We start from the raw sequence: 15,016 nt of genomic DNA, 5'->3' as shown, positions 1-15,016 counted from the left end.
CGAGTGTACAATTTAAATAAAACTCAACACCTTGCTGATTTTTAAGAGTTATTTCATCACAGTTCTAACAGGTAAGGAAATACAAATTCTTAGTCCTTCCCTCTTCAAAATTTATTTTGGGCTACAAAAGGATATCTTACTTATCCAGTAAAATTCTCTTTGATAATAAGGAATACTGTAATAAACGTATGCCTGCCTTCTGTAGGGTCAGAATAAATTTTGAAGGGCCACTAATTCATGCAAACATTTGTACATATCATTCTGCATCACTGCAGTGTTATTGCTAACCTCATAAATTGAAGTCAAAATAGAATACTAAACAAATTACTATGCTCTCCCATTTGCCTATATGGAGCCATCAGTAAGATACTACTTTTAATAATTTTTCCTACAGTTTCTGGGAGAGAGAATAGTTGCTGAACGTTCTGATTTTCCCCTAAATATTTCCAACTTGATAGGTTTGCTGTTGCTGTTCTTTCTATGCACTTATTGTACATTGAGGAGAAATCTCATTACCATCTCTATTCCAAATGCTTATCTTCAGTCAAGCCACCCACCATTGCTCCTTCCATCCTTTAGAAAATAGCATTTCTTGGGATTTAGTGACTGTTCTGTAGACACACATGCACTGAGTTTAAATTTCCCTCTGTGTTTCAGGAATGACTTCGCTGACATTACATGGGTCTTCAGAGAATAAATATTAAGTGGATTTCAGTCACAGCAATATCAAGACATTTGTTAGACTAAATGAGAGTGCACGAGGCAAATGAACAGGTGAGCCACTTAAATTTCAACCTAAGATTTCCATGTTGTAATCCCTTTTCCTACCTCCTTTCTTCTCTCCTTCTGTTTCAAAATCTTAACTAGCTTGTTTGTTACATCTTCAGTTTAAAAAAAAAAAATATTGCTACCTGATTCCCTTGTAGCTACAATAATCCCATTTTCCTACTACATTTCCTATCTCCTCAGCCCCAGGCTTCTTATCTGAAGTCACTACATTCTCCACTAGTAAACTATCACTGCTCATCACCTGCTGTGAATCACAAAGTCACTGCAGAAGCTAATTAGGGACCTATAGCTAGCAGGAACCAATAACTGCTTTCTGCAGCTCCTTGCCCCAAAATAAGAGCCTCCACAGAACATACCCTGCTAGCAAGCTGCTAAGCAAGAAGTGCAATTTGCATTCACTGGTCAGTGCCCATTGCTTCTCAGTGATGACCGTTCAACATCGGGAGAAAAAGGTCACTACCGGCCACTGACTGGCAACTGCTGTGTGCAGAAATGGGTTAGCAATGATCTCCTGCCACAAGATAAGCAGTCATTGTGTGTCCAATTTGAAAATGGCAAATACTGCAATAATGGCAGGTGGCACTGATGGGTTGCAGCATGGCAAATCCAGTTTGCAGCACCTGATGAGCTTACAGTAGTGAAATACCTACTTTTGTCAGGACAGAGATTGCCATTGATAGTATTAATCAACTACTGCCAAAACCAGAAACAGGCTAGCACCAGTTAATGATAAGTAGTGCCTGTTCTTAATATGTGGAATCTCCACTAATCAAGGCTAAATAATTAACTTTTTCGTAGCAATGGAGGTTTATCAGCCCTTCACCTCTTTTTATCATCTTATGATACCCCCATGCCCGAGTTTTTCTTTTACATTTTGCTACAATATCCTCCCACCCTATTTCTACCCCTTAGTAGTGCAACATAATTTTCCAGTTGCATATCTTTCTATCTGCAATAACCACAACAGCTGCATTTCCCAAGCCCTTCTCTTCTTTCGTCCACCTACATACGGATACCCATCCTATGATCTCTCTAGAAGTTGTTTAGCAGATAAACTGGAGCAGCAGCCACAGCTAACTGCTGCCCAGGCGATGATTACTTGCTACCTTGCTGTCTTTTCCTTGCCTGCAAGCTTGAGAGGTGTTAGCCTTGGTTTATGGCAAGAATGAGGAAGGTTAAAGAAATGCCTTGATGTGTCACAGGAAGTATTGGTTGCCAGGGGTTTGTTTAGATATGTAGTCTTTCCTAAGGTTAATTTCTTTAGAATCTAGATAATAATAGATGTGGTTGTTGTAGTTTGGTGGGTTTTTTTCTGCTTGCTTTTCAGGTTATATCACAGATTTTTGGCAAGGTCCTGTCTAAGCAGACTTACTTTAAAAAAAGAACTGGTAAAAAAAGATCTTAAGTCAGATCCTAAAGTTCTGGAAGAATGAATGCCCCAATTTTCCACTGTTTTGCATCTCACATAATATGCTCTTATCCAGCATTTTTAATCCAAACATCTTACTGAGGTCATCAGCTTAATTCGTGTTTTACAGATGTAGAAAACGGATAATGAAGTGAATGGATGCTCAGTAAGATAGTTTCAGAGCCAGGAATGAATAACAGTGCTTTGAATCCCCTTCCAGTGTACTGTGTGTGCAATAATAAAGAGCTGTGGAGATGGCTGTGAAACGACAGAATCACCCCAGTTCAAGTGATTATATAAAAAAGTTTGAAAAGAAGTGGAAAATCAGGCCCTGGATGAGACATAAAGCAAGTAGATAAACCAAATGTACCTTCCTCCTTTGTTAACTTTCTTAATGAGGTTATCTCTGACTATCAGGAACTCTAACGAGACCAACAACCATCTATTTTAAATGCCAAGCAAACGCCTGTTAAGCAACAGACTCCCTCTTCGTAGGGCTGATGCTCTCGAATCCTAATAGTAACTGACAAGACTTCCCCATCTGGACTCTTTTTTTTTTTTACTTTGCATTTTGAGTAGGTGACAAAGCACTGTGCAAGGGATTGCCTTTACAAGCAGAGCTCTATGTTTTTTAAAATGGGTGAGCAGCATTGTAATAACATATGTGGAAAGATCAAAATGCAATTTCTTTTTATTATTCCTATTATTGCATTCCCCTACACAATGGCAACCTCTTCAGAGACATTGTCTGCAACATAATATTGATTTAATGCGCCACTTCATATGCCTGCCACGTCCTCAGATTAAAGATTTAAATTAATATGACAAGTGAAACACTAAGAAATTCAACAAATCAGCAGATAGGCTTATCCACACAGGGTGCATTTTATAGTAAAAAAAAAACAAAACAAACAAAAAAAACCCCACCCTAGTAGCTACAGCTTAGGCGTAGGCCAGATTTAATTTGCTTGATTGATCTTGAGATCTTTGAGTGCAAATTCATTATTCTCTTATTAACTATTATCATTATTGGAATTTATAAGGAACCTATAAACCTATTAAACTGGTCTTAAATGTTGCAATCTATTTATTGAACACACCAGCAATGAAAAATTAATTATTAAACAACCACCACAGGAAAACATCAGTGGCCTTGTCACCTCAGAGCTGGATTGATAGCATGTTACCTTCTGGAGAGTGGGGCCCTGTAACACTCAAATACAAACCTTGGAAGGGTAATGCTGAGTATGTCACAGCGTAAGTCACATTTTTAATTTAATGTTTTATTAAATGTTAGATAGAATAAATTTATCCAGGCCTCACAGACTCTGTCTTAATAAATGAATTGGCACTCTTTCAGATGTAAAAAATGGTCACAGCTTCTCAAGGGCATCAGAAACCCTGAAGCATAAGACACCAGTAAATACAAAGAGCAAAGGCAGCATGGACAGTGATACATTTGCAAGCACTGCGGGTGAGCCACCACTTTCAAAATGCTGAGGCTAACAAAACAAGGGCAGTGAACTCCCAAAATGGGAAAAGCACCTGCAGTAAGAAGCTGTGCTTGAGTGCTGTTGCACGAACATGACCACTACTGAAAAAAAGTGGAAAGGGTGTGGGTTTATCACCCTTCTGCTACTATATTTCAGGATATGTTTGTACATTTAAAATTTCATGAGCGATATTAATAATTTATTTTTCTCCTGTCCTTTAATTTTCTAAGGCTAGACTTTGAAAACAAAAGGCAGGGAGATGATATATTCTCTCCCTCCTCTGCAGTTATCTACAGCACCTTTACTTGTGTTTCCTTGTAGAACTGCTGTCATTAGTAATATATAATTTGGCTAGGAAAAATGGTTACAAGTTCCTTAGTCAAAACCAATATGCCCCTGCCCTGGCACATCCCTCCAGAGACATCCTACGATTTCCACAAGCAGCTCCATTTCGAAAACATTTGGCTTACATAGGGCAGGACAACTCAACACTACCACTCAAGCAGTGAAAGGCTTTCACAGCATAATCGAGCTGTACTATATATTTCCACAGACACTAAACTAAATGATTGTAAATGACTGTCAAAACTGCCCGAAAAGTCCCCTTCCCCCCACTGTCGAATAATAATAAAAAATACTTAGCATTCTTTTTTTCCAGAATTGTAAGATGTCGGTGTTCAATAGTTATCCATCTCACATTGCCACACGTTACAGTGTTAGCCAGCATAAGAACAACAGGTTCCAATAAGCAACACGCAAAACCACAGAGAGCAGTGAATTATGCTAAAAACGTCTTCTCCTGCAGTCTGTGCTTCTTGAATTCATGCAGCTGGCATCCTCCTGCTGAATGCACAAGAGCATTTGAACAAGAAGGTAAAAAGGAAGAGGACCCTGAAACTTCCTTTGAGCCTGGCATTCTTCCAGAAAGTCAGGAAGCAAATTCCCCGCATCTAAGCAATATAAAGGAAAGTGAGTAACAAAACAAAGCACACGATTGTGCTTATAAGTTCTAAATATATTATAATCTTGATCTAACTACATGACACTTGCCACCCCGCTTATGAGTCCCACAGCTCATGTGAGAGGAAATTAGAAGGACTTTATTCATCAAAAAATGAAATGGATTTCACATAGACATAGGGTTGCATGGAAACATAAGCAGTGGGATGAACTTGCTACCAGTAAAAATGACAAAAAACCAAAGTTGAACTACACTATATTTAATCCTATCTGTCTTTAGCTGACCCAAGGAAATATATTATAACCTCAGATGAGTAGTCACAGTTTATAACAGAAACTGCTTATGTATATGAAAATGTTATATTTGTATTCAAAATGAGAAGGAAAAGGTATGAAACAAAAATGTCCTTTTTTCAGTTTCATTCTGTAAGGATAACAACTTAGACATTAGTGGGCTTTCCTGAAGAGTACAGGACTGGATCCAAGAAAGGAAGCTGGTTTTGAAACTATTATGCAGTATATATTTATATGAAGAATACACAGGGTTCAACAAATAAATAAGATTAATAATATCCTGAAGTTTAGTTTTGTACTGGTTGTGGCTGGGATAGAGTTAATTTTCTTCATAGTAGCCTGTATGGTGTTATGTTTTGGATTTATGACCAAAACAATGTTGGTAACACACCAGAGTTTTAGCTATTGCTGAGCAGTGCTTACCCAGAGCCAAGGGCTTTTCTGCTTCTCCCCCCACCCCACCAGTGAGCAGGCTGGGGGGCACAAGGAGTTGGGAGGGGACACAGCCGGGACAGCTGACCCCAACTGACCCAAGGGAGATCCCACACCATACGACGTCATGCTCAGCATGTAAAGCTGGGGGAAGAAGAAGGAAGGGGGGATGTTCAGAGTGATGGCATTTGTCTTCCCAAGTCATCATCAGGCGTGATGGAGCCCTGCTGTCCTGGAGATGGCTGAACATCTGCCTGCCCATGGGAAGTGGGGAATGAATTCCTGGTTTTGCTTTGTTTGCATGGACAGCTTTTGCTTTACCTAAACTGTCTTTATCTCAACCCACAAGTGTTTAAACTTTTACTCTTCTGATTCCCTCCCCCATCCTGCTGTGGGGGAGTGAGCAAGTGGCTGTGTGGGGCTCAGCTGCCTGCCGGGGTTAAAGCACAACCAGTTTTTAATTATTCTGGTAACAGGTAAACACCTTTTTGGTGTTTGTTTTTTTTTTTTTTTTTACAATGGCCACTTTCCTTTCACAAGAAGTTTTCTTCTTTATACTTCATGACCAAATCACCTTTCTTTACTGGTGGGAAAGAAGGTAGACTCAGTTTTAAAGGAAGTTCTTTCCACAGAAATTCTTTTAGACACAGTTTCAGCTACTAAGGGAAACTGGTTGCTGTAGTACTTTCTAAGAAACTACCGCATTTTGACTGCATTTTTGAGGTACACTGCTTTGTAACTCAGGCATATAAAAAATGTTAACACTTTTAAGCAAGAGTAAGTGTGTACATAAGCAAGCAAATAAATATGTTTAGTACAGATGTTATGAGAGAGCAGAAAATCAAGCACAGCTTAAGTAGCTCAAAATGTTCCAGCTGCATCTAAACTTACCCTCTTGGAACATGACTCCATCTTCTGCCCAGTCCATGTGCCCTGATTTCCTTTCCAGGATTACCAGGACACTGAGAAGAGGAATATGGCAGATGTCCTGCTGCTGCCAAAATATGAAATGTGCATCCTGTTAGGAACATGCTCCCTGACTTGGACATTTGCAGGGCTGATGTGTCCAATGCTACAGATATATCCATAGTGCCTGGCTCCTGCTCCACAGTGAAGAGAAATTTGATAGTGGTGGAATTAAAGGGCTTATCTCTTTACTCTAGAACAAAGAAAATAGTGACTGATTGAAGCAGTTGTTACCCAAGGATACACACTCAATCCAATATATCTGAATATTCTCTCTATTAAAATGACAAAAAAGTATGGGAAGTTAGGCAGGGGGAGGACTATAAAGTGATAGTTACAATAATAGGTAAATCGATATTTTCTAGTGTTTTAACATTTAGCGCTTTTTGTAGAATTGTAAAAATCTCAATATTCAGTAGTTATAAAGCTCGCATTGCTAAATATGTGACACTGCAACATGGGTTAGTTCACTTTCTCTCTATTAAGAAGCAAAATTTATAAGCCTGTCTAAAGAAAACTATAGCTATCAGATATCAAGTACAGCCTGTGCCTTTTCTGTAGCCAACCAAAAGATCACATATCCTTGAATAGGATAAATGGCCATATAAATTTATTTCAGTATTTTCAGGCAGAAGATAACTTGCCTAAATATTTTTCTTGCCTGTTATCAAATAAAAGAATGCAAGCTGAAATTCGCACTTCTCTGCTAGTAAACAGGTATCTAGCTGAAGCCTTCTGTCCAATAAGATCAAACAGACTTACAGTAACTGGCATAGGATGCTGAGTTTCATCCACAATATAATATATACAGTACCATTATGCCTACAACAGCTGGCCCAGGCCAAACCTAAACCCAGATCTAAAATATGATGCAATTTAGGAAACCCACATACTGTCAGGAAGGTATTGCTATACTCCAATATAGTGTATTTCTGTAAAAGTAGCCACTAGGTACAGATTGATATCAGACTATCTGTACTATCAGTACTTACAAATGGGAAACCCTGAATCTACAACCTATGACTCACATATTAGCTTTTCCAAAACTAAGGTTATGAACTTTCAAAACTTTATCAATTGAGCCAATTTACAGTGAGTCAGCAAAGGAAAGTCCATCAAAGAGAACAGCAAGTGAAATAATGGCTCTACCAATTTTAACAGAAGATAACAGATGGATAGGTAGATAGGTAAATGAATAGATACAAAGCATTAGTTTGTGTGTGCATATATGTCCATGCATGACTAGAAAGCTCCTTGGCAATCCCATTAAATGCCAAAAAGGCATCTAAATGGATGTTAAATACAAATTAAAAAATCAGAAGTCTGTGACATGTAGGATGTCTGTCCTTTAGTAACCTTTGGTTTTGAGGATGAAAAATTGAGCTTTGCCATCCACTTGTACAGTGACTAATGAGCTAATAAATTTAGACAGATGAATGCAGAATTCTTGATTTCTCCTTAAAAAGGTGCCTACAACCCAAATGAATTATTTTAATCAAAAACAGAAGAGCCATAAATACTCTGAAAGGACTATGCTTTCAAGAGCTGTACCCAGCCCTTATGCACATAAATGCTACTGTTTACTGTGGTACCATTACTTGTGAGTATAAATACTTGCTCTTTTACTAAAGGCAAATATTTTTGAAACAAATGAATTCCCCAAAGTTGTGTGTATTATAAATGCTTTCAAACATGGAAATCGTGGGGATTATAGATCATAGTCCATGTTATAGTAAGAAAGAATTATTATCCTTGGTGACTTTGGGCAGGTAATTTCATTCTTCTTTCTCTCCTTTGCCTTCCTATTCTTTGCCTATGAGTCCTATTTTTCTTGCAAGCTCTTTGAAGCAGGAATTATTTATAAATGTACTTTAGTCCTCCAGTATTGGCTGGGGACTCCAGGAACAATTGTAATACAGATACAGTAAATGTATGTATGGATATTCACAGTTGAAGGTGTCATACCTATACTATTGTTACAGTTACCTGTGAAGATGCTACTCAGTTTGGAGTATGTGCTATACGAACCAACCTGATCTTCCTTTTGTCAAAAAACTTACACTCATTTCTAACAGTTTCTAAAGTTCACTGTAGACTTACTTCATTTACAGTCCTTATCACTCTGTTCCTCCCTTTCTCCCTTCACTTGTCTCCTTTCTGTCCCTCTGCAACATATTGCTACTGTGGGAGGTATTCACACTGTCTAACTTTAGTCAACTAATTTAGGGCTCTGAATCACCCTCTACGAGTGCCTACCTCACAGAATATGACTATATATGGAATAGTCATTTTTAAACTTAGGTGTTCTAATATGTACTTTCTTCAAATACCCAAAGTAGCTTGGCCTAGGTGGTGTTAATATTCACTGTATAAAACACTGCCTGTCAACAGTAAGTGAATTTATGAAGTGTTTGGGTTGCAGATATTTTTTCACTAGCTTAGCACCTCACTTTCATTTTCTCTCACCTAGATTTAACACAGTAAGCACACTATCTGTAGGAAAGCATAAAAGAAAAAGAGGAAATAAAAAGATTAAATGCATATGGTATTTACCCATGGAATTTGCTAAAACATTAGCAGAATTTAAAAAGCACATGGCTGCTCAATAAATTGCAGCATTCAGCTAAGGAGGCTGCAGCTGTGTGTAAGACAGTACATCAGTCCCATGCCTAACCACGTCTTGACCTTTCTTCTGAGACTGTCAACAAAGGTGCCAATTAGAGCAATGATTAGAGCAACACATTTTGTGTTGTGCTAAACACAACTGTTACCAAGGGGACAAAGATCATACATTTTGCTTAACACTGGATTCCTGATTGGCTCAACACCAATCTTCCAATGACAACTACCCTGGTGAGTCTCAAGATGAGAAGCAGGTAAGTGCACCACTCATACTTTTCTTTTGATCTCTTGGGACACAGAAAGGCTTATACTGTAAATGTCTGAATGATTTCCTGGTATGTCGTTGATTTTGTTTAGTTTATCATCTCTCTCACACAAATTAAGTGATCTAAGAATTTACTAAGTTCCTCTTGTATCAGGTTCTAATGTAAAACTGTTTCCATGTATCACAACTAATTATGTCAGCCATAAATTATGCATCCTAATTCAACATATTGAGAGCTGCAAGCCAGATATTCAAGATGAGCTTCTGAAAGCCTCCCCTTCAACCAAGCCATAAGAAAAGGCTTGATCAACATACGTATCAACTATCAATTTATTTAGTTAAAAAATGTTACATATGATAAAGTGATGAGAGACAGAAAAAGAAGCGAGTAGGTTTTTTTCTGTCTCAATTGCAAAATGAATGCATGTACTTTAAACAAAACTTATAGAGGCAAGATGAAAACAATGTATAGTTGAATATGGACTGTCCATAGCATAAAAAAGCAGTGTGCTGTGTACTAACAGTAGGGAAAAGACTATGGAATTATAACATTAAGCTTTATCTTGGAAATTCCATTAATAGCAGACATGTTGGTGATCCCATAGACTATATAATATAAAGATCACAAATCTATTTTAAGTGTCCAGGAAAATGTTTAGCTGACATAGGCATACGAAGAATGATTTTGAAAGAAGTAAGGCATTTCTATCCATGGTTCTTTAAATTTACAAAAAATGTATATCTAGCAATTACTATTAATTCCTATTTATCAAAAATGTAATTAAAATTAGTGGAATTAGTTGTACCCAAAATAACATTGTTTTTCCTTCCTAATCAGATCTGCCTTCCACCACAGTAATTACTAGGAATTGACTATCTAAGGAGAACCACAAGGATATGGAAAGATGCAAGATCTGTCCAAACAGGTTTTAAGTACAAAAAGCATTTTAAATTGAATCTATATAAGGGCATACAGACTGACAGTCATGACAGGGCTACTTACTTGGGTTTACCAATTCCTGGGAGGTAGGAAGAACTTATATAATATACCCTATTTTAAACATCACATTTCTCAGTGTTACGGACAAACTTCAAACATTTGGCTAAAATTTACAAGGCAGTTCAGAGATGTTTGTATGTAAACTAACTACTGCTTCATTAAAAATCTTCTTTTACAGTTAGGCACAGGATGACAATGTTTATCAGTCACCTTCTTTGTAAATTAAGTACTGTGGCTTTTTTTTTTTCCTGTGGTGAGAAAAAATGTGTTGTACAATAGCACTATGATGTAACATTGACACTATCATCAACACTTCCGGCTGTGCTTTAAGTCTTTAAATTGCTTTCCTAAAATAAGTCTGGGACAAAAAATTCCAGTACCTTGAATATACATATACTTCTGAAGTTATAAAAAGAAGTTAGTTGACTTGATATATTTTTACATTTTAAACGAAAAAGACAGTACAAACATGAAGTACTTTACTATTTTGTGGTGGGAGAGGGGGTTTCCCCCTCCTGTAGCCCTAACTTACTATTGCATGAGTGGCACTTTGTTATACCTGCTCAATGGAATCTGAAATGGAACCTAAAAGTTAAAGGCCAATCTGATTTCACTGTTCAAAATCAGTGAGATCTGAAATTAAACAAAACCCAGATGAACAATGAAAAACAAATTAGAGAGTGAAGCTATGACAGTTACCACTGCTATTAAATGACAAGGCAGTTAATTTCTATTAAGTTACACATGAAAGAGTCACCTTTAAAATAAAGATATTATTCATAGGTTAGCATCCTTTTTACAAAACTACAAAGATAATACAACATTTAAATCTTCAGAATAGAACATCTTGAATTTTAATGATGCTCTTGTTTGATATGCTTTTATAATGAATGGTCAGTAAGAGTTTGGGAATATATCACAAGAATTTGCAATACTAGATTTAATTTTGGTAAGAAAAGATTAAATATTTCCACTGATTCAGCCCTGGGTTCCATATCAATTAGAAAAATTCAAAGGAAGCACTCTGATAGTTATGTTTTCAAAAGGCAATCCACTCTAGGGATGAACAACATTAGCATCTGCTGATGTTCACATGTTGCTAACAACATACTAATATACTTAAAACAAAAATTAATATGGATGAATAGGATATGCACATCTTGTGCATAGGCAAGACCTAAGTATCTTGTGAAATCTGTGTTTGATAGCGTGAAGACATAGAAATTTCATTTAGTAAGATTCAGCTAGGAGAGTATTTTCTTTAACAGATAAATGGCATGAGATTTTGTATATTACCTGTCAAATACCTGATTTGATAGATTCTCCATTTCTCAAAGTGGAATTGGTATGAAAAAAAAAAATATTTGAAGTTAATGTAATAATTAATGTATCTGTCCATATAGCTTTAGTGTTTTCAGCTGTTTCCTTCTGGGAACCATATATAATTCTGCTCTGAGAGTTTTGACTGGATGGTTTGAGGATCACAGTTTGTCTTACATAGACAAGTATAATTAAAAGTGTCAGGAAAAAATCAATGTCTTAGAGAAATAGAGTGCCATCACAAAAAAAAAGTGAAATCACAAGTGATTTCAGAGTGTTCATAAAAAACAGCTTTTCAACTATACCTTTGTCACATTTGGATGAAATCTGAGTTCCACTGAAGTAAAAAACAAAATCCCTATTGATTTTTACTGATACAGTTTTTACTATTAAGTGAATTTTTAAGAACTGAATAGAACAATTGCATGTGTTTATGCCTCTATGATTCTATATATTTGGAAAATCGCCAGTAAGGGCAGCAACAATACCTTGTCCCAGTTCTTGATTAAGTGCAGGATAGCTGAGTAAGGATCTTACACAGAAAATTTTTTTATAGCTGTGAATCTCAGGAAAGAAAAAAAAAGGAGCTAAAATTCAGAAAGGTTACCTTTTGTGCCTCATAATTCTATTACTTTGCTTAGCCTAAAGAAAAAAAAATCATAAAGATTTTAGGGTTTATATGAACTTGAAATGCAGAGGTACTAAAAGTACCACACAAGCCTGCTCCCAATAGTTACAGTAACTACTATGACATGAAGCTGACGGGTTTCTTTTCACAGGTTTAAGGATATCAGACGGGACCTTCCAAACAAAAGATGTTAGCCAATATAATCCTTCACAGCCTATTCCCACTGTGCTGCTTCAGTTATTATCTTGTACATTAAAATTATAACCATTGATACCATTCCCCAAGAAGAAGTCATTACCAGGGACTAACAGGATGGAGGGAGGGAAGGTCTTAAAACGTTTAATTTGAAAAATGCATCATCTTTCATGGGTTCCGATACCCTACTAAAATCTGGGGATCATAGGTGGATGCACAGCCTTTTAAGGAAAGGAGAGAACCAAGAAGCCTGCCTGAAAAGCACTGCTAAATCTTTTCTGTGTTCACATTAATTTTGATAAAGGTTTTAGAGGAAAAGAAAAGGAAAAGAGAAAAAAAAATCCTGAAAAAAAAAGTGCCAATTCTGTGCTGGAATATTATCAGGATACGGATTTATTTTAGACAGTGTTTTAATGCTTATTTATAGATACATTTTATCATGGTGGGTTTACATGAAAAATAGTGGGCTACAGGCTTCATTTAATGAGTGACAGCCTCCTAGAGATGTTGAAAAGTATTCCGTGATATTCACCCAAATGGCAATGCACCATTAGAAAGGCATATATTTATCTCTTAATACTATCTGAATACACACACATTTCGAGAGATACATTAACCCACAGCAAAAGCAAAGCATGGATATTTTCAGTATGAAGCCAGCAGCAGGCACAGTATTCTCACTGTTTTCCATATGTGTTTTTTCTGCAAAACTCAGCTTTCAATCACTTTAAGTAATTTTCTTAGGTTTGGCTGGCAAACTGTAAAGACTTACATAACTTTTTATTAGGTTGCTGCTTATTTTGCAAATATATTGTGAAGAGCATTCAGCGTTGAGTTGTTCACTGCAGTGAGCTCATTTTTTTGGTATACATTTTTTTTTCCTCTAAATTAACTAAATGACACACGGTACAGTTTCTGTTCTTATATTTGATGCAAAAGCGTCATTAATGTAACATTATGTTCTTTAATAGGTGTGACTGTGCAATTTATGTTCTATCCCTGTCACTTTCTTATGCTGCACAAGCACTGTGGTATTTTAGAACCTTCCAAAATTAAGTGAAGAGCACCAAGTTTTCTTCCTAGTCTTCCTTCAAATAAGAAACTATATTTATATTTTTGATTGTGCTATATTGATAATTTTTGTGTTGCTACGCATGAAAAAAAAGGTCACGGTGTCAAGTTTTACTGTTACTCTCTTATAATTCAGCATCCTATATTTGACTGTACCAAAATAGCTTGCACAAGGAAAAAGAATATATATAGTATATATACTCATATACACACAAAGATATCTATTTGTGCATATATATATGTATGTATAATTGGTCCACAGATAGCCATAGATTATATTCCATGTTCTGCCGTCAAATCTTATTAGGCTCCAGTACTATTTGTAGAGAGGTTACTAGCAGTTTCATAGGCTCGTTCAGAAAATAAAGACTTGATACCTGTTGTCAACCTCCATTCCACCCAAAATAGTTTGGTGTAGGGTTGGGTGGACTATGGTATGGAAAATAATGTTATTTCCTTCAGATAAAACTTTGGCAATATCACAAGAAGTTCTAGTTGTCCTTAGAGTTCCTTTACCAAACAGGTAGGGTCTGAGTTGCAGGTGAGTGATCACATTTCCACCAGTATGTTCAGGATCTCTTTTAGTGTCCGTTCTGAATTCAAGGCAGTGGCATGCATCTGTGCAAGGTGTCCCAAGCAGTCTGAGGAGCCTTCCTCTGTGCAAGCAATCTTCTTTGTGAAGAAAGGTGGTGGAGTCTGTTGCATACTGTAGGCAGTCAGGGTTGATGAAGCAGACATAGACTCTCTCAGGGAGAGGATGGGGAACACTTGAGAGAAAGAGAGAGAGATACCAGGAAATAAGCAGGCCTAGGGGATGTCAGGACATACAAAGCCTCAAAATAAGTTTGCCTTTCCCCTTCTCCACAAGAACTTTGGGGATTCCAAATCTTAAAATATCTCGGTTCATATCAGATTTTGAAAGAAAGTCTGGAAAATTAACAGCTGCCTAGACCTTACCACTTGATTCCTTTTTTTCCTTATTTTCACACGAAATCTTGGGTGTAAGAAGTAGACTCATACTCCTGTCTATTTAGACTGATTATATTCCTGGTTTTTAGGATTATCAACAAGAAAGCGTTAAGAACTGCTATGTCAAAAGCTTGCTCCCATCTTAATTTTGAATGCATCTGCGCAACATACTGAATTAATTAACTACTTTTCCATCCTCTGTCCTTAATTTCCATACTTGTGGTCACAAAGAGCATAGTTGTCTCTCAAAGATTTAGCTGTACTTGTGAAGGTATCCGGCCCTTAACCTTGTTAAAGTAACTGAATGAATGTGGCAAGAACAATGTTCCTCTCAAGAGACTAACTTGGCCTCCCATCTCAGCCAGAGACTAAATCATTTTGGGATAGGATACAAAATGAAGCAAAACTTTTCTCAAAGATAAAAAAATGCATATATATTGTCAATCTTCATTATAGCAAAAAGTTAAGGGCAGGGTGCTTCAAGACATCATACGAGGACCAGGTGTTCAAAGTATATTAATTAATGTCAAAAAAGTGAGTGAACAGCAATGTGGCAAAATTTGCAGATAATGCAAAAAAATCCTCTTTACCAAGTCTGACGAAG

General features: G+C 36.8%; 1 protein-coding gene across 5 annotated transcripts in view; it reads right to left on the bottom strand.

Annotated features, from left to right (window-relative positions):
• Positions 1-15,016, bottom strand: part of PCDH9 (protocadherin 9) — a 691,999-nt gene that overhangs the window by 496,554 nt on the left and 180,429 nt on the right. Inside the window, exon 3 of one of the 5 annotated variants that reach the window (XM_069802597.1) lies at positions 12,765-14,210. The exons of the other annotated variants lie outside the window; for them this stretch is intronic. Coding sequence (XP_069658698.1) covers positions 14,190-14,210 — 21 coding nt within the window. The 3' untranslated portion in view covers positions 12,765-14,189. Of the gene's footprint in view, positions 1-12,764; positions 14,211-15,016 lie in introns of those variants that run through there. 5 annotated transcript variants of the gene reach the window in all.

Source organism: Haliaeetus albicilla, chromosome 15 (assembly GCF_947461875.1).
Source record: "Haliaeetus albicilla chromosome 15, bHalAlb1.1, whole genome shotgun sequence".
Classification (NCBI taxonomy): Eukaryota; Metazoa; Chordata; class Aves; order Accipitriformes; family Accipitridae; genus Haliaeetus; species Haliaeetus albicilla.
The sequence above is the reverse complement of the archived record's forward strand: the minus strand, read 5'-3'. Positions and strand labels throughout refer to the sequence as shown.